Genomic DNA, 20,876 nt, shown 5'->3' with positions numbered 1-20,876 from the left:
AGCACGCAAGTGCTGCGTTCGGCTGCGTATTTATGTATGCCGGTGTCTGTGTTTGTTTAAGTTCGTTGCCCAATCAGGGACCAGCATTTCTGGCAATGTCTTCGTTAACAGCCAATGAGAGACCAGCATTCCTGCTGATGCCAGTGGTGATGCACCTGGTGAGCGCACATTATGGGGCGCTCTGGTGGCGCAAGTACAGATCCATGTTGATGACATGACTTTAGAGACACTGTGATTTGCCATCCAATTTGTGTGATTTTAGGCCAAAATCTGTAGGAGCAGTGTTCAAAAATGTGTTTGATAAAATCGGCCTGATGGTGGCGCTAAAGGGGACAGATCCATGTTGATGACATGACTGTAGACATACTGTGTACCGCTTTGTGGGATTTTAGGGCAAAATCTGTAGGAGCAGTGTCCATAAATGTGTTTTGCAAGAATCGGCCTCATGGTGGCGCTAGAAGAGGGCCATGTGAGAAATGAGTTTGGCATGGATAGGGGCAACGGTGGCAGAGATATGAGTAGTGCAAAAGTGTGACATGACGTGTGACGGACTAACGGACAGACAGCCGGTGGAAGTTTTGATAGTAACTGCGACCTGCGACCTGACGTTCGCAACAAAAACACATTATATTATTCATCGTATTTGTCGGTGTGACTAAATGGTAAATGTTGCATTTCTTTGTGAAATGGACAACCTGCTCATCGGGAGCAGATAGGGTTTCGGTGTCTTGCTCAAGGACACTTCGACACCAACGCGGTGGGGAGCCGAGGATGGAAACCGGCAACCTCCCCGATTCCTGAGTGGCCACACTCTGCCTCCTGATCGAGACGCTTCCGTCCAGAACAGATCTGTGCGAGCAACGAGACTTTGACCAAACCTCATGAGGCAGAATCTAAAGACGTTACAAGGACTAGGATAGTAAGACACATGAAGGGCAGAACCTAAAGATACGACAGCTAGATATTAAAAGAACACCATGATGATGTGCCCAACAACGAGTGACATTCTGACAAAGTGGAGGCCTAAATGCTGCTACAGGAGGAGGCTGGGGAAATGTTCCCACTGATGAGCCGTCGTTGAATGAACAAGGAAGTGTTTATCTGTATCGGTAAGCCAGGGGTCTTCAACGTTTTCAGGCCAAGGACCCCTTAGTTGAGAGAGAGCTGAAGCAGGGACCCCCACAACCTTTTCATAGATTCTATATAGTTTCGTCTTTTGACAGCACAATCATCATTGTATTTTGGATTCATGTCAATTTGTGTTTTCAGATATTTAACCACCGTCAATACTTAATAAACTTGACCTTTCACTCTGTCTGCCCTTTTCCCCCTCTACACCAAAGCTTTTTGCCAAAAATAGCCGATCTACAAGCTCACAATGCCTCGCAGCGCGAGGCGTTGTGAGCTTGTGAGCTGCTTGTGAGCTGCTATTTTTGGATAAAGTTCACGGAATATGGATATGGATATATAATGTAAAAAAGGAGGAAAAAAACTTTCTAAAACTCAAAGATTTGGAGGACCCCCTGTAGTTAATCTGAGGACCCCCTAGGGGTCCCGGACCGCCTGTTGAAGACCCATGGTGTATCTGTATCTGTAAGCAGAAGTGATGGGCAGTAGCTACTGTAGCTACAAGTAGCTAAGCTACATAGCTCAACTACATTTCTAAGTAGCGTAACGGAAATGTGCTACTTTTCTCTATAGGGATAGCTTGTAGTGTAGTTTACCTATATTTAATCAGAGTAACTAGTAATGTAGCTTACTACATTTTCCAAATAGTTTGGCCATCACGGTTGGGAAAATTGTGTCGATTTGGCTAGCTACTTTTGCCATGTAGCTTTAATAAATGTAGCTTAGGTAACTACATTTCTTTGGGGATAGCTTCTAAAGGCGTTTTTTACTGCCTAAAAAGAAAATAAATGAAATTGAAAAAGACCATTACTGCATCTAAAGTAATCTACAAACTATACTAGAAAAGCTAGGTCAAACATTGGCCAAATTGTGGCGTTGTGAGCTTGTGAATCGGCTATTTTCACAATATTTATCTGTGGTACAGAGTCAAACTTAATGTAATGTCTCAACTCCTACCATTCCAAATGCTCGTCAGTTCAAGGGTCCCCAGGTCAAATATGATTATTTTGGGGGGTCCCCAGGTCAAATATGATTATTTTGGGGGGTCGCGGCTTGAAAATGTTGAAAATCACTGCTCCGGACCGCACCTTGAGAACCAGAGCACTAATAAACTATGATGTCAAAATGACCTCTCGCCGGCGCCACATCTCTCTTCTCTGTCTGGCCAATTCCTCTGCCCTTGAATCTGGACGCAGCGCGTCTGCTTAGGGGGAACATTTATAGTTGTGACGGGAACAGATAAGACATCCAACGCCTCTCCGGAAAATGAATCACTTCGTGAGGCTAAGGAACTGAGCCGCGTTGAAAATAAACGTCTAAATAAGTCTTCTAAATCCTAACAGTTTTCTGAAAAACCTATGTTTCTCTGTCAGTGGTTCTCAAACTTTTTCATGTCAAGGACCCCCTATAGAATTATATGTATTTGACCACGGGACCCCCATCTGAAATTATTTAGGTCCAGGGACCAAGAGAAAGAAGGATTTGCGTTACAAATGTCTGCTTTAAATAATATATATATACATTCAAAGATTTGCACACATTTTCAAGGTTTAAAAAAAAATAGCAGATCTACAAGCTCGCAGCGTGGCACTCGGTGCCGCGCTGTGAGCTTGTATATCTGCTATTTTTCAACAGTTAAAGCATGTAATGATGGTTAAAGTGGTGACACAGATATGCATATTATACCCGGTCGAAATGGGATAAATAAAAAAATCTCAGTGGATGGAGACTATATTACTCTCTAGTGTGGGACGACGGCATCCGTTTGTCTTGCATAGCAGGATCCTCATTGACAGAAATAATACGCCCCGCGGCCCAGGAATAATGGCTGGCTGTCATCATCTGTGTTTGCTCTCATCGTACATGTGCAGCGTTCTGACAACAGCAGGAGCCTGGGCCATGTGTCACAATGTGTCACAGTAACCTTGGGCCGCACTTTAAAACCCTGTCAACCACTGGCAGCCCCTGATGACAACACACGCACAGGGGCGTCACAAGGGGGGAGTGGGACTGAGTTACTAGGGCCCAAGGTGGAGGGGCCTGTCTTTAGCTATTGAAAAGTAGCAGATCTACAAGCTCACAGCGCGGCACCACAGCGCGGCACCAATCTGCTATTTTTGAAAAGTTGTGAAAATGTGTGCAAATCTTTGAATATTATGTGTACTTTTTAAGCGAACATTTGTAACTCAAAATTTGCTTCCGGGGAGTCCCTGCCTGGAACGAAATATTTTGAGATGGGGGGTCCGTGGCCAAATACATTTTGGGGGTCCTTCACATGAAAATATTTGAGCACCACTGCCATAGAAACTTAGGTTTATCAAAAAACCTTAGAAGGATAAGGATTTGAAATATTCAGACTCTGCAAAAAATGTCACGATTTTAAAAAAAAATAGCAGATATACAAGCTCACAGCGCGGCACTTGGTGCCGCGATGTGAGCTTGTATATCTGCTATTTTTCAATAGTTAAAGCACAAAATGTGAGTGAATCCTTGTACCCAGGGCCCAGGATTTGGTGCGACACCCCTGCACACACACGTGCACACGCACACACACACACACACACACACACACACACACACACACACACACACACACACACACACACACACACACACACACACACACACACACGTGCACACACACACACACACACGTGCACACACACACACACATACACATACACACTCTAATGGGAGTAATCTAATGATATAAAGCCTCATCGATCAGCAACCGCTGTCCCTTGGGGATTACATCATCATCAACACCTGGCTAGCAGCCAATGAGAACGTCTGGGAGGCTGCAGCCCCAGTGTCATATAAATAGAGAGAGTTATGACACTTACGCCCATTGTAAGCGTGGAAAGCGGACGGGTCAGACAATAAATGCGAATACATTATGACGTTCTGGGTCCATATCGTCCGCCAACTTAACACTTTCCCCTGCCGCTTAACGTCCATTGTACAGCGTTTATAGCCCACAAAACAAACCGGTTGTTTGTTACACACAGAGTGACACGGACCGTGTGTAAATGCCTCCCGTTTTCACCTCCCAGAGTCAAGCCATCCGTGGCTAACCCTTCCTCATCACACAGTGTTGCGTGCCAAAAGTGGCCGATCTACAAGCTCACAGCAGCTCGCATCCGCGTCTCCGCGCCGCGCTGTGAGCTTGCAGATCGGCCACCTTCCAGAGGACGCTGAAACTTGCAGACGAGCACTGTGCAGCGATCGAGTCACAGCAGTCAGACGTGCAGTGCTCGGTTAAGTCTCGGTTCGGTCTGAAAAAATCAGCCCGATCAACCCATGCGACCGTCGCTAATTTGACACCCGCAAATGGAAACGGGCTAAATTCGCTTTGTCTTAATACGCATTTCTGATAATTCGCTTCCCTAATTCGAATACGTTTATGGAAACATGGCTTATGTCTATGTCTCTCTCTGCCCACCCCGAGGAATCTGAGAATTTAATATGCTTTAGTTGATGTTAAAAATATATATACATTGGCCGAAACGAAAACTCCGGGAACGGTTTCTTCACGGCCCCATTTCATCGCAGACCTATTACCATGACAACCGGAAACCGGAAACCTATATGTCCTTCCCACCCATGGGATCGTTCACTCTCTGTGTAAACAAAACGGCTGCTAGCTAGAGAACGGAGCGACGGATATTCACAGATTTCACAGACGTCCACGCGCATGTCCATGACCGATCGATCGTGCACGATGGACACGTTGGCGCCCACGTTAAAAGCATAGACTGTATAAAAGATATGGACAAAGCGACGCCATTGGTTTCTATGCAGCGCAAATGAAACAATATGGGTCCTTGGCATGGGTGTTGCCATCATAGATTGAAATGCGATCAGAGGAGGCTATTGGCTGCCAACGGTCACAAGAAACCGCAGGGATACATGGGAGAATGTGGTCGGAGCCTCCCGAAATACAGCACCAGAGGAAGAACACAGCCGGCTGGTATCAGTTTCGTTTGCCACGCCCCCCCGCAACTTTATCATCAATTTTAACATAACATTATTTTCACAAAACGCATATCATCGTGATTTAAAGGCAATTTTTAACTAGCGATAGGAACCATAAAGTTTTTATGAAAATGTTAATTAAGGTTAGAAAACGAAAGGGGAAAATGAATGGGGTCCAATGGAGAACAATTCTTTTTGCGATCGGCCGGGGGGGAAAACAGCGCAACTAGCGGCTAACCATAGGAAGTTTTAGTTCCGTATTGGGCTCATTTTAAATCGGCGGAACTCTCCCCCTGGTAAGGTACGAGAAGTGACAATTAATCGTCATGTAAAATGTCATAATCGTGACATCCCTAGTTGTGTGTGTGTGTGTGTGTGTGTGTGTGTGTGTGTGTGTGTGTGTGTGTGTGTACGGTACCTTGATGTAGCCTCCAGCGGAGGCCAGCAGGGTGTCATCGGGGGAGAAGTGCAGGTCGGTCACCCAGCCGCCGTGCAGAGAGTCCATGGCGTCCTTGGTGTCCCGCGAGCAGATCTTCAGCAAGGCTCCGTCCAGCACGCTCCACAGCTGTGTGCCAAGGACAGGAACGTTAAAGAGATGATGTTCCAACTAGGGCTGGGCAATATATGGAACATGTACCTTCATCAAGGTATCAACATGCGTGGTTGCGACCGTCAGGTCGCAGTTTAGTATCAAAACCTCCACCGGCCGTCCGTCCGTCTGTCCGTCGGTCACACGTCACACCTTTGCCCTGCTCATATCTCCGCATCAGTATGACATCACACTGCTTGGTGTGTGCCGTCAGGGTCATTTGTGTACGGTGTGATGTCATACTGATGTCAGCAGTGTGATGTCATACTGATGTCAGCAGCTATGTCTCTATATATGGAGTTATATGTTGTTCGTGTCCAAATATGGGGCTTGTGAGGTCAGACTTAGTGAGATTCGTCGGTTATCTCCATATATGGAGGGAGAACCAGCTTATGAGCCGATGAGTTGTGTCAGAGTCGAGATCCTGCTTGCATCTAATCTGTCGGTAGATAATGCCGGTCTTATATAAGGGTCATTTGTGTACGGTGTGATGTCATACTGATGTCAGCAGTGTGATGTCATACTGATGTCAGCAGCTATGTCTCTATATATGGAGTTATATGTTGTTCGTGTCCAAATATGGGGCTTGTGAGGTCAGACTTAGTGAAATTCGTCGGTTATCTCCATATATGGAGGGATGTGTTGGTTATCTCCATATCTGGAGATTCAACCTTCAACGATTTTGACATCTTGTTACTAATCTGTCGGTAGATAATGCCGGTCTTATATAAGGGTCATTTGTGTACGGTGTGATGTCATACTGATGTCAGCAGTGTGACAGGAGATAAGCGACCAACGGTCGCTTATCTCCCGATTAGGGAGTCTTACTGGTATACATACTGTTGTGATCAGACACAATGCAATCACACTTAGACAGTTCATTCTAACCCTTGCTTTATTCCTGTGACCTCCTGTGATCTCTGTGGCCGCTGTCTGAGACATCTACTGCCCGGTGTGGCATGGTTCAGGCGGTGTTTCTCAATAAGTTTCCATATGTTCTCTTATGTTTCTCAGAAAGACTGTTGCTTGTTGAGTGAGCTGGCTGCACAAGTATAGCTATGTGCAGAATGCAAGCATCTAACTTCCTGGAACGAAGGCTTTTACTAAGGCTTTTGGATCTATAACACATACACGTGTGAAGAAGTCATATATTATCAGTAGTATGTATGGTGGTGATTAGATTTAATGTATTCCTTTAAGCTCCTTAATTCACTGGCAGAGCAGAGAAAAACGTCTTGATGAACGCCACGGTAAAACCCAAAGCGAGGACAGTTACTACATCTACAGGAAAGTCAGAAAGGAGTGAGTTGAAAGAGTTGACGGTAAAAATAAGGCGTCTGCATCATCAGCACCAGTTACCATGGCGATGACGACGGCGCCAAGGAATTCCATAATAGATTGTGAGGACGTTAAGATGGCACAGGGGCGTCACAAGGGGGGGGAAAAGTGGGGCCGAGTTACCAGGGCCCAAGGTGGAGGGGCCTTCATTATTTTATACTTTAGCTATTGAAAAATAGCAGATATACAAGCTCACAGCGCGGCACCGAGTGCCGTGCTGCGAGCTTGTAGATCTGCTATTTTTGAAAAGTCAGGAAAATGTGTGCAAATCTTTGAATATATGGTTTTTTTTTAAGTGAACATTTCTAACTCAAATTTAGCTTCCGGGTACCGCGCCCCCTAGTGGCGAAAAAAAAATGAGAAGCTTCTGGGAACCCAGATTAGCTTCCGGGTGGTCCCTGGAACGAAATATTTTGAGATGGGGGTCCGTGGCCAAATACATTTCATTTTGGGGGTCCTTCACATGAAAAGGTTTGAGCACCACTGACATAGAAACATAGGTTTAAAAAAAAAAAAAAAAAAAAACCTTAGAAGGATTTGAAATATTCAAAGACTTTTCACAATTTTTCAAAAATAGCAGATCTACAAGCTCGCAGCGCAGCAATCGGTAGCTTGCATATCTGCTATTTTTCATTAGCTAAAGCACAAAATAACGCATAGTAATAATGTGTTCCCAGTCTAAACCCCCTCCCCCTATGAAGAACGTTCATGGGGGGCCCGCAGTGAATCCTTGTACCCAGGGCCCCAGAACTTGGTGCGACGCCCCTGGGTGGCATTCTGTGTTCGAGCGAGAAAACGCCCACAGCGACGAACCAACGCAGCAGAATCTATCACACTGACGTACCTACGCTACGCACTGTACACGCCATCCACATTTACCCTGCAAGACGTCACATGTAATGGCTATATTTAACCCATTCAGAACGGGTACACATTTTGTGTATCATTATTTTATGCTTTAACTATTGAAAAATAGCAGATATACAAGCTCACAGCGCGGCACCGAGTGCCGCGCTGCGAGCTTGTAGATCTGCTATTTTAGAAAAATCGTGAAAATTAGAATTTTGAAAAACCCATGTTTCTATGTCAGCAATCTGGCCAGCCATCGTCAAAGAAAAGGTCATTTTCACTTGAGCTCAGTTAGTCTGTTCTTGAGAGACTACTATGTCAGTGTTTCTCAAACCTTTTCATGTGAAGGACCCCCAAACGGTTATTTATTTGGTCACGGACCCCCATCTCAAAATATCTAGTTTCAGGGACCACCCAGAAGCAACATTTGAGTTACAAACGTTCGCTTTAAAAATACATTATATACAAAGATTTGCACACATTTTCACACCCACAGCGGCGAACCAACGCAGCAGAATCCATCACACTGACGTACCTACGCTACGCACTGTACACGCCATCCACATTTACCCTGCAAGACGTCACATGTGATGGCTATATTTAATGCTTGGCAGGCTTCACGGTGGAGTGATTCATATTGGCTTCCATGGAAACCAGAGTGAGATTTCAGTGCGGTCGGTCGGTGTTAACCGGATCTGACGGATCTTCCGCCATTCCTGGACGAGCGCGCAGTGTGGCGGAGAGGCCACCAGGAGGCATCATTAACCCCAGGGACGTGCTGGGCCCCTGATTCAGCCCGGGAAAAAGAGTTGTAGAGGCCCTCATTGCGTGCTATAGAGCGATCTCTCTCTATAGCGCTGCTGCTACTCAAAGATTTGCCATTTCAGATCATGACAAGTGACAAGCCAGTGGGACAATTACTGTACATGAGTTATATTTCGTCGTTGTCGGGTGGAAACCTGGTATGTACAAAACCGTTTGTTTTGTATTTAATATTTTAAATATGATTTAAACTAGTGAAAACAGCCGATCTACAAGCACACAACGCCTCGCCGAATAACTGAGTAAGCATGTTTGGGCACTCACAGCATATCTCCATATACAGTACATGGATCTCCATATAATATGGGTACCAGGGATCTCCATATATGGGTAACTGGTCCGATATACATCACCGACCAGCTGGCCAAGACATGGCGCGCAGGTCGCTTGTTGCCCTTAGGCGTCGTCTTACTGGTTTAGAAGGAGTTTTTAGGACTGACCTCAGGTCTAAATGGGTTTCATACACTATACCAAGGTTCCCCAATTAGTTTTCCCCAAGATCCGAATTATTTCTAGGGTACCAAGCAGAGGGCCACAGCATTGCAGGGGGCGACAGTGGTGTTCCCGCTACTCCAGCAACAGTTCAGATATCGTCACTGTCGGGCAGAAACCTCGTATCTCCAAGTTTCAAATGTGTATGTTTTTTGGTTATGCAAAGCCCTGCTTCATCATACAAGATCGTCGCACAAAAGTAGTGAAAACAGCAGATCTAGGCGTTGTGTGCTTGCAGATTGGCTGTTTTCACTAGTTTGGTAAATTTTTTAGATGATAAATACAAAACGGTTTTGGACGTACAAGGTTTCCACCCAACAATGACGATATACTAGTGTTGTTGCTGCTCTTATACCACCATTATTACTGGGGTTGGTGGGGGCCAGACAGTAGCCCCCCGCGGGCCGCCTATTGGGGAACCCTGCTGTATAGCAACATTATTTTATTTTATTTTTTTAATAAAACACAGGCCAGGATTTAGAAGGCGTTTTTAGAAATGGGTTAAAGCCACGCTTAGTATTATTGTCTGCAATCTCAAGCAACACCTCCATCAACAACACCTAGTTTAACCCATTCAGAACGGGTACACATTATTGTGTACAGTATCATTATTTTATGCTTTAACTATTAAAAAATAGCAGATCTACAAGCTCACAGCGCGGCACCGAGTGCCGCGCTGCGAGCTTGTAGATCTGCTATTTTTGAAAAATCGTGAAAATTTGAATTTTGACCCCGATTCTATAAGTGTCTTTTGAATCCTTCTAAGGTGTTTTGAAAAACCTGTGTTTCTATGTCAGCAATCTGGCCAGCCATCGTCAAAGAAAAGGTCCTTTTCACTTAAAGGTCCACTGTCAGCCCCAAAATTATAATAGTATGATACAGTAGGTCATGTGGTCTCTCTCCAGTGTGCATCCTGAAACAGTCTGAAACTGTCTCAGTGTAATCTGCCCAACAACAGCTGACCAGTACAGTAAGTAGTCATACAGTCAGGCTATACAGACAATTAATTTGATTGGCTTATAATTGTGCATCCCCTCAATGACATCATTAAAATATTAACTTGTTTTTTAAGATGATTCTTAAAGTGACAGTAACCCTTTAGGTGACAGGCCCCCTTTAACTGGAGCTCAGTTAGTCTGTTCTTGAAAGACTACTATGTCAGTGGTTCTAAAACCTTTTCATGTGAAGGACCCCCAAAATGATATGTATTTGGCCACGGACCCCCATCTCAAAATATTTAGTTCCAGGGACCACCCAGAAGCAAAATTTGAGTTACAAACGTTCGCTTTGAAAATACATAATATTCAAAGATTTGCACACATTTTCCTGACTTTTTTCAAAAATAGCAGAGCTTGTATATCTGCTATTTTTCACTGTTAAAGCATTCAATAATTCTAGGACTGAATGGGTTTTAACACCCCAGAAAAAAAACATGAAACATGAAAAAAGTGAGAGGATCCATCCAGGGGCCGACAGACAGCTGTAAATGAAAGAGTGTATTTATAATAGTCGGGTCCACATGCCCAAAAGCTCTAGGAATAGGATTTAACCTGTGATGCTCTGCCCTTTTTATTTCTGTTTTATCTATTAGTTTGGTCATTAAGGTCCACAGAATGAGAGGCCTGCTCTGCCGGAAACATAGTGAAAAAAAGTTATGGCCATTTGTATATTCACTGTCCCATTGACTCCACTACACAGGAAAGGAAATATATTATAAAAAAGACTCATCACTGTGATGACTGTGAAAAGTGATGACTCATCACTTTTCACACTTTTGTTGGTCCTTTTTCTAGCCAAAGGAATGTTTTTTGTGCAAAACAAATGCTTGCAATGGATTCACAATCATGAAAACCCTCCAGTTTGACCCCTCACATGCTACTTAAAGCAGATTTTTTCTTTGTTATAATATATTTCCTTTCCTGTGCAGTGGAGTCAATGGGACAGTGAATATACAAATGGCCATAACTTTTTTCCGCGATGTTTCCGACAGAGCAGGCCTCTCCTTAATGACCAAACTAATAGATAAAACAGAAATATAAAGTGCGGCAGAACATCACAGGTCCTCTCCCATTGTAAGAGACTGGATCCCCGGCTATAATAACGGTGGTTGTGTTAAGGCTCTCTCCTCCTCCTCCTCCTCCTCGGTACCCACCCTGATCTCTCCGTTGTCGTCTCCCGTGGCGAGGCGTCTCGAGTCCCAGGAGAAGCGGCAGCTCCGAACGCAGTCCTGGTGGCCTTTCAGCACGTGGACGCACTGCCACGACTCACTGCTCCACACCTGAGGAGCCAGAGGGGGAAACGTTAACCCTTTCAGCACGTGGACGCACTGCCACCACTCACAGCTCCACACCTGAGGAGCCAGAGGGGGAAACGTTAAAGGTGATACACCATGCATTTAAAAAGTATTTATGTCATATTGTTTATGTCCCAAAAACTTTTTTCAAAAGGTTTGAGGCTAAATTACCACTCCTGAATAGAGAGCCTCTCTCATTTTTGAATGGCTCTCAGAGCATTTTCAGCTGCAGTACCACCTTTGGCCTGCGCCACCCCCCTCAAAATCTTTTTGAAAAAAAAAATGTTTTTTGAAAACAAAAATATTTAAAAAAATATATATATATTTTTGAAAAAAAAAGTTTTTTTTGAAAAAAAAAAATCTTCAAAAACGGCCGTCGATGACGTCATCGACGGCAGCAAATCTGGACAGCCTGTTTTGAGAACCCGTGGGATGCTTTTAACCTCCACCTTCCCAAAACCAGAGAAAGACACAACGGTCAGAAATGGGACTTTGTGAGGATAGAAGGTGCTAGTGGGACCCCAAAAAAAGGTTTTAAAATAGGAAAAGTGAAATTTCATGGTGTATCACCTTTACGATTCTGAACATATTTACTAGGTATGGGTGTTGGCAAGAACCTCACGATACAATAGGTATCACGATACTTGGGTCACGATGCGATTGTATCATGATATATTGCGATGCGATAGATATTGCGATATTAACAGAATTAAAGGGATATATCACTTTCAAAACAACTTTTGGTAATTTTATCATCTAATCAGGCTTTTATGAACACCCTGAACAGTTTTTAATTAGCTTGATTGAATATTTAGATATTTGATGTAAATGTTACCAGGCCCTCCAGGCCCAGGGCCTCTACCCACACACACCCATTGTAACGTCAAACTTCATTTTAACCATGATAGATTCATTAAAAACACCCATTGTTTTTTTCTGGTGACTCATATTACCCTCCTAATATGTGAGCAGGCCGTGTTTTTTTCGATAACCTTTTTCATTTATCTTTAATTTAAAAAAATGTGTATTTCATTTTTTCCATTTTCCCAAATAATTATTGAAAATAAATGAAAAATGTTATCGAAAAAGCATATAACATAATGGGTGTTTTTAATGAATCTATCATGGTTAAAATGGAGTTTGAAGTTACAATGGATGTGTATGTGGAGAGAGGCCCTTCCACTGCTCCCTGTTGAAAGTGGAATATCCCTTTAACTGATTATTTTAGTAGAGCTGAACATACAACTTGCCATGTACCACCTGGCTAGTCTAATAATACTGTATGCATGGACATCACATTAAATTGATAACTCAATGGGCAAATTGAGTCAAAGCCATCTCGATTTCATTCAAACTTTCCATTTTCATTTACTGAGCAGCAGCAGAGTGTCAGGACGGGACTTCTACCATTGGTTTCTGTGCACTTTTCCTCCAAAAGTATCGCGATACTACAGAATGAAGTATCGATACAATGCAATATTGATATTTGACTTAAGGAAAACATTTCGTAATTATTTCAGTGGTACAATTTACAATGTAGGCTTTTAGCAGACGCTTTTCAATATAATAAGCAAGATAACATGTCAGTACATCAACAACAAAACAACAAATGCATAGGAATATCAATCTAGAAAAACGATAACATAGGTAGATCACGCACCTAATCAGTAAAAAATAAAAACTTCTCTAAAACCTAAAAATGCGAGATTGAGGGAAGGGGGAGTTTACGGTAGTGCTATGGGTTTAGGTGGAGTCTGAAGAGGAGAGTCTTCAGTCCACGGCAGAAGCTAGGGAGTGAGTCTGTAGTTCTAAGTGTGACAGGGAGTTTATTATTGGTAATACAGTATGTCCTTCAGAGTGTCTCATCTCCGGGTCTTATGACGGTATAATGACCATGATTTATGTCCTCAGAACACTGTAATTCACTGACGGCTCAAATGAAGAGCAGCCAACATCACCTTTCATTATGAACGCACTGTAAATGTGTCCATCACATCAGCGCATACAAATAGACTCTAAACAAGATCTCTCTCTCTCTCTCTCTTCTCGTTACCTCGTTCTACCCACTTGCGTCCCGCACAGCTGCCGAGCAAATAACATGACTCATAATTAGAGACTTCATTTGGCAGCTGACTGACTACGTCTGGACACAGACACTCATTCACCTGAAGGTCGGGGAGAGAGAGAGAGAGAGAGAGAGAGAGAGAGAGAGACAGAGAGAGAGAGAGAGAGAGAGAGACAGAGAGAGAGAGAGAGAGAGAGAGAGAGAGAGAGAGAGAGAGAGAGAGACAGAGAGAGAGAGAGAGAGAGAGAGAGAGAGAGAGAGAGAGAGAGAGAGAGAGAGAGAGAGAGAGAGAGAGAGAGAAAAGCTGAACAGAATGTCCTCTATGTATTTGTATATTATTTTTTTTTGCCTTTTTTTGTTAAATGCCAAAGGCATTTAACAAAGACACTCAGCCTAAACCTCCAAAGAAATGGAGAATGGAGACTGTGTCCTTGTGTGTGTGTGTGTGTGTGTGTGTGTGTGTGTGTGTGTGTGTGTGTGTGTGTGTGTGTGTGTGTGTGTGTGTGCACAGACTAATGAGCACAGGCCTGCTCAATTATCTTCCTCCTGCCGCAAACACACACACACACACACACACACACACACACACACACACACACACACACACACACACCTCAATTATCAGCATTGCCAAATCCATAAAACACACATTCTCTCTCTCTCCTCTCTCTCTCCTCTCTCTCTCTCTCTCTCTCTCTATCAATTCACTGAAACCAGTTTGGACACTGTCCTAGATGTCTCTCCGTCTCCGCACACGTTCCCATGTGAAAGTCTGCTAACGAACATGGCTCTCCATCAACCAAAAGCACCGTTCACATCGTTGTTTCAGCGCTGAGCGGTGTGACACGCCAGTCGTCACCCCCCCCCCCCCCCCTGGATGAACATTAAACCCACATTAAAAATAAACCTTATACTTGAGCGAAGGACAAAACCCACAAAGCTTCTCCTCCCGTCCAACAGGATGAAAGTGAGACGCCGAGCGAGAGCCAGAGACGAGCAGCAGCATGAAGCTGAACTTAAGCCTCTCTTAACCCATTTAGAACGAGTACACGTTGTGTATTATTATTTTATTCTTTAACTATTGAAATATTGGCAGATATACAAGCTCCTTCTAAGGTTTTTTGAAAAACCTCCGTTTCTATGTCAGCAATTGGCCAGCCATCGTCAAAGAAAAGGTCCTTCTCACTTAACTGGAGCTGAGTGCCGCGCTGCGAGCTTGTATATCTGCTATTTTTGAAAAATCGTGAAAATTAGAATTTTGACCCGATTCTATAAGTGTCTTTTGAATCCTTCTAAGGTTTTTTTGAAAAACCTCTGTTTCTATGTCAGCAATCTGGCCAGCCATCGTCAAAGAAAAGGTCCTTTTCACTTGACTGGAGCTCAGTTAGTCTGTTCTTGAGAGACTACTATGTCAGTGGTTCTCAAACCCTATCATGTGAAGGACCCCCAAAATTATATTTATTTGGCCCACGGACCCCCATCTCAAAATATCTAGTTCCAGGGACCACCCAGAAGCTAAATTAAAGTTACAAACGTTCGCTTTGAAAATACATATATTCAAAGGTTTACACACATTTTCACGACTTTTTCAAAAATAGCAGATCTACAAGCTGCGAGCTTGTATATCTGCTATTTTTCACTGGTTAAAGCATTCAATAATTCTAGGCCTGAATGGTTAAATTAATCCCCCCCCACACTCGTCCCCAACCAAGTGACAGAAAGTCAGTCCAAAGTCACAGCAGCGCAGCAGTATGAAGAAGATGCCCCCCCCCCCCCCCCCCTCCAACCTGTCCAGCCTGGCATGATGGTGCAGGCTAAAACAAAAGGATTTTTTTTATCCCATTTAGGCCTAGAATTATTGAATGCTAACTATTGAACAATAGCAGATCTACAAGCTCACAGCGCGGCACCGACTGCTATTTTTTTTAAAATGTGTGCAAATCTTTGAATATATGTATTTTTAAAGCCAACGTTTGTAACTCAAATTTTGCTTCAGGGGGGTCCCTGGAACTAAATATTTTGAGATGGGGGTCCGTGGCCAAATACATATCATTTTGGCGTCCTACACATGAAAAGGTTTGAGAACCACTGACATAGTAGTCTCTCAAGAACAGACTAACTGAGCTCCAGTTAAGTGAAAAGGACCTTTTCTTTGACGATGGCTAGACAGATTGCTGACATAGAAACATATGGTTTTTCAAAAAACCTTAGAAGGATTCAAAAGACACTTATAGAATTGGGTCAAAATTCAAATTTTCACAATTTTTCAAAAATAGCAGATCTACAAGCACTCAGTGCCGCGCTGTGAGATTGTATATCTGCTGTTTTTCAATAGTTAAAGCACAAAATAACAGCAAGAACCGTGGACTCTCTGCGTCCACGTCTGAGACGCGTCTGATGACGCGTTTGATGACGCGTCCGTGCTTAAATAGCCTTCAAGACGCAGCTTTGTGTCCAGGACGGAGCTCCCGCGGCTCAAGACGTGAAACCGCGGCTCAAGACGCGATTCGAGTCAAAGGACGGGGCTTTGACACTACAATCGCGTCTTTTCGCGTCTTTTCGCCAAAAGACGCGGCTTGGATCGCGTCTTTGAGCCCAAAGACGGAGCTGGGACACTACAATCGCGTCTTCCGTCTCATGACGCGTCCGTGCTTAAATAGTGGTCAAGACGCAGCTTTGCGTCCCTGCACGGAGCTTGCGTCTTCTAGACGGCTCAAGACGCGATTCGAGCCGAAAGACGGGGCTTGGACACTACAATCGCGTCTTTGATCCCAAAGACGTGGCTTGGAGGCTACCGCGTCTGGCTGGAACTCGGAGCGGAGTCAAGTTCATTGAAAATAACGGGGCCGTATGTTTTGACGCGGCGCCTCCGTGAGGCCGATGAGGCTAGTGTGTGTTCCCCTTCAGACGTCTGCTGTCTGCTCTCCGTGGGGAAAAAAAAAAAAAGGTGTCTATTGTATGTATTTTTTGATGGAGAATTCAAATATGACCTTCTTTTTTGCATAGGACAACTCTAACCTGCATCAATTGGTATTTTATGATTGCCAATTGTACCCTATCCATCTAAAAAAACAAATTGGATCTCTATTGTATGTATTTTTTGATGGAAAATTCAAATATTGCCTTCTTTTTTAGATAGGACAACTCTAACCTGCATCAATTGGTATTTTATAATTGCCAATAGTACCCTATCAATCTAAAAAACAAATTGGATCTCTATTGTATGTATTCTTTGATGGAAAATTCAAATATTGCCTTCTTTTTTAGATAGGACAACTCTAACCTGCATCAATTGGTATTTTATAATTGCCAATAGTACCCTATCAATCTAAAAAAACAAATTGGATCTCTATTGTATGTATTTTTTGATGGAAAATTCAAATATTACCTTCTTTTTAGATAGGACAACTCTAACCTGCATCAATTGGTGCATCAACCTTCTCTCTATCTATCTATCTATCTATCTATCTATCTATCTATCTATTTATACTTCACCTTTAGTCAAGAAGAGAGTTCAGCCTCAGGAACTTGCACACCTGGAACTGTGTCATGACTGTGTCATGGAGCTAAGCAGAACTATGTGAAATACTCACAATGAGTCTGATGGACCAATCAGAGTGGTGGTGGGGGGAGGGATCAACAATAGACAGAAACTGGATAATGCTTTGTTAACTGTCCCACCTAAGTCCCTGCTAGTCTGAACAAATCACCTTCCCTCTCAGAACACTACTACTACTACTACTACTACTACTACTACTACTACTACTACATTTATATAAAGCTGCTCTTGCATTTGAATTCAAGTCTGACACAAGTTAAGGTTAACTTAGGTAGTAGTTCATTTTGCTGGCTTTTGTGTGTGAGTGTGTAGGCCCACAAATTATTATAATTGTCTGTCATTAAGTGACTCAAAGGGAGACGTCTAATGGGTGTTTATTATTTTAATATTAACTGTGGGAAGATTATATATATTTTATTTTGCACTTAAAGTGTTGTGATATTATTCCTGAAGGAAGAGGGGTATTTTCACAGCCCAGGCTTTGAACCTAAATGCTGTTTACATGCTCTATAAATATTTATTTCTATATAAAACTCAGTTGTGTGGAGTTATTGTGTGCCTTTTCTTGTAGCTAAAGAGTCCATTTGTTCACTAGACATTAAGTCAAGGTTACTATTTTGAGTTGAAGCCAAGTGTTTTATTACTTTGTGGTTTAACATTTTTTAAAAGGCAAATTCATTGTTATGGTTACTTTAGAAGACTGCTTTTGCATTCATGAGTTATAAAGAGAGCCAAGCTAATTCAAAGAGTTAAGTTAAAGGAACACAAAACGTGACTTAACTCACAGCTGCCATTGGACAGACAGTTATAACATACTCTTATCTTTCACAGAACAGACAATTATCATTTAGTTTATCTATTTGAGACATGTAGCTGCTCTAGGGGAAATAGAGCATTAATTTGGGATCAGCCTATTCAATTGATAATGACCAATGGGTGCCAGTTTCTAAGTAGTTAAGCATATTACCATAACAATATATGTGGCCTAGACATGGATATTGCCCACTCAACTCGTAATCTACAGAAATGTCCACCACATCACACAGTATAAAACCTAGTAGAGAAATCTGCCTTCTCCTGTATTGTATTAGTGACATTCATTAATAAATAGTAAAATAACAGGACAGAGCAGAACAGGCCTCTGCTGTGTCTTTATTATGGGTGCATTCCAATGCAAATGGATACTCTGGAACAATCTGAAACAATGTATCTTTCCTGTGGCTGTTATAATGAACACAAACAGATCAGAACGTAATTTAACATTAACCAGTTACATTTATCATACAACAATGTAAGGGATGGATTCCTTTCTATTGTGTGAGTTACTTAAATGCTGATCAATATGTGAATCTGGCTCTTATCAGGTGGGTGTTTTCTCTCCCTGGCCTGTGCTGTCCTCAGTTAAACCAAGACAGTGCTGTTGTCACCAATGTGGAAAAAGCTTCAGCTCAATTTATTATCTCAAAGTAGACCAGAAAATACACACAGGAGAGAAGCCATTCAGCTGTGAACATTGTGGGAAGTATTTTGCTAAAAGATCACAAGCGTTCACATACTGGAGAGAAACCTTATTGTTGTGACCAGTGTGGGAAAAGATTTGTTCAAAAGGGGATTTTAAAAGAACACCAGAGAATTCACACTAGAGAGAAGCCCTATTGCTGTGACCAGTGTGGGAAAAGCTTTATTCGATTGTCTTATCTCAAAATACATGAACGAATTCACACAGGAGAGAAACCATACGGCTGTGTCCAATGTGGTGAAAAGATAGTCCGAAAGTGCACCAGAGATTTCACACCGAAGATGATGCATATCACTGAACATTTTCGCACACTGGAGACAGCAGTATATGGCTTCTCACCAGTGTGAATTTTCAGGTGTCTTTTCAGAGCCGTCTTCAGAGTGAACCTTTTCCCACATTGGTGACAGCAGTAAGGTCTCTCTCCAGTGTGAATCTTCTTGTGTTGTACGAGGCTAGATTTTACAGTGAAACGTTTGCCACAGTGTTCACAGCAGTAAGGCTTTTCTTCGGTGTGAAATCTCTGGTGCACTTTCGGAGCAGCCATTAAACTGAACTTTTCCCCACATTGGACACAGCCGTATGGTTTCTCTCCTGTGTGTATTTTCTGGTCTACTTTGAGATAATAAATTGAGCTGAAGCTTTTTCCACATTGGTGACAACAGCACTGTCTTGGTTTAACTGAGGACAGCACAGGCCAGGGAGAGAAAACACCCACCTGATAAGAGCCAGATTCACATATTGATCAGCATTTAAGTAACTCACACAATAGAAAGGAATCCATCCCTTACATTGTTGTATGATAAATGTAACTGGTTAATGTTAAATTACGTTCTGATCTGTTTGTGTTCATTATAACAGCCACAGGAAAGATACATTGTTTCAGATTGTTCCAGAGTATCCATTTGCATTGGAATGCACCCATAATAAAGACACAGCAGAGGCCTGTTCTGCTCTGTCCTGTTATTTTACTATTTATTAATGAATGTCACTAATACAATACAGGAGAAGGCAGATTTCTCTACTAGGTTTTATACTGTGTGATGTGGTGGACATTTCTGTAGATTACGAGTTGAGTGGGCAATATCCATGTCTAGGCCACATATATTGTTATGGTAATATGCTTAACTACTTAGAAACTGGCACCCATTGGTCATTATCAATTGAATAGGCTGATCCCAAATTAATGCTCTATTTCCCCTAGAGCAGCTACATGTCTCAAATAGATAAACTAAATGATAATTGTCTGTTCTGTGAAAGATAAGAGTATGTTATAACTGTCTGTCCAATGGCAGCTGTGAGTTAAGTCACGTTTTGTGTTCCTTTAACTTAACTCTTTGAATTAGCTTGGCTCTCTTTATAACTCATGAATGCAAAAGCAGTCTTCTAAAGTAACCATAACAATGAATTTGCCTTTTAAAAAATGTTAAACCACAAAGTAATAAAACACTTGGCTTCAACTCAAAATAGTAACCTTGACTTAATGTCTAGTGAACAAATGGACTCTTTAGCTACAAGAAAAGGCACACAATAACTCCACACAACTGAGTTTTATATAGAAATAAATATTTATAGAGCATGTAAACAGCATTTAGGTTCAAAGCCTGGGCTGTGAAAATACCCCTCTTCCTTCAGGAATAATATCACAACACTTTAAGTGCAAAATAAAATATATATAATCTTCCCACAGTTAATATTAAAATAATAAACACCCATTAGACGTCTCCCTTTGAGTCACTTAATGACAGACAATTATAATAATTTGTGGGCCTACACACTCACACACAAAAGCCAGCAAAATGAACTACTACCTAAGTTAACCTTAACTTGTGTCAGACTTGAATTCAAATGCAAGAGCAGCTTTATATAAATGTAGTAGTAGTAGTAGTAGTAGTAGTAGTAGTAGTAGTAGTAGTGTTCTGAGAGGGAAGGTGATTTGTTCAGACTAGCAGGGACTTAGGTGGGACAGTTAACAAAGCATTATCCAGTTTCTGTCTATTGTTGATCCCTCCCCCCACCACCACTCTGATTGGTCCATCAGACTCATTGTGAGTATTTCACATAGTTCTGCTTAGCTCCATGACACAGTCATGACACAGTTCCAGGTGTGCAAGTTCCTGAGGCTGAACTCTCTTCTTGACTAAAGGTGAAGTATAAATAGATAGATAGATAGATAGATAGATAGATAGATAGATAGATAGATAGATAGAGAGAAGGTTGATGCACCAATTGATGCAGGTTAGAGTTGTC

The 20,876-nt window shown here is 42.5% G+C and overlaps 1 protein-coding gene across 1 annotated transcript in view; it reads right to left on the bottom strand.

The window, feature by feature from the left end:
- apaf1 (apoptotic peptidase activating factor 1) overlaps nucleotides 1-20,876 on the bottom strand; it is a gene marked incomplete at its 3' end in the record, with an annotated part of 219,706 nt that overhangs the window by 21,735 nt on the left and 177,095 nt on the right. The window contains exons 25-26 of the mRNA XM_080754411.1: nucleotides 11,346-11,471; nucleotides 5,522-5,668 (exon numbers count right to left, since the gene is read on the bottom strand). Coding sequence (XP_080610537.1) covers nucleotides 5,522-5,668; nucleotides 11,346-11,471 — 273 coding nt within the window. The remainder of the gene's footprint in view (nucleotides 1-5,521; nucleotides 5,669-11,345; nucleotides 11,472-20,876) is intronic.

The sequence above is a fragment of the Nannobrachium achirus genome, assembly GCF_963921795.1.
Source record: "Nannobrachium achirus genome assembly, chromosome: 23".
Lineage (NCBI taxonomy): Eukaryota > Metazoa > Chordata > Actinopteri > Myctophiformes > Myctophidae > Nannobrachium > Nannobrachium achirus.
Note: the sequence above shows the minus strand (reverse complement) of the source record. Positions and strands in the feature narration are given on the sequence as shown.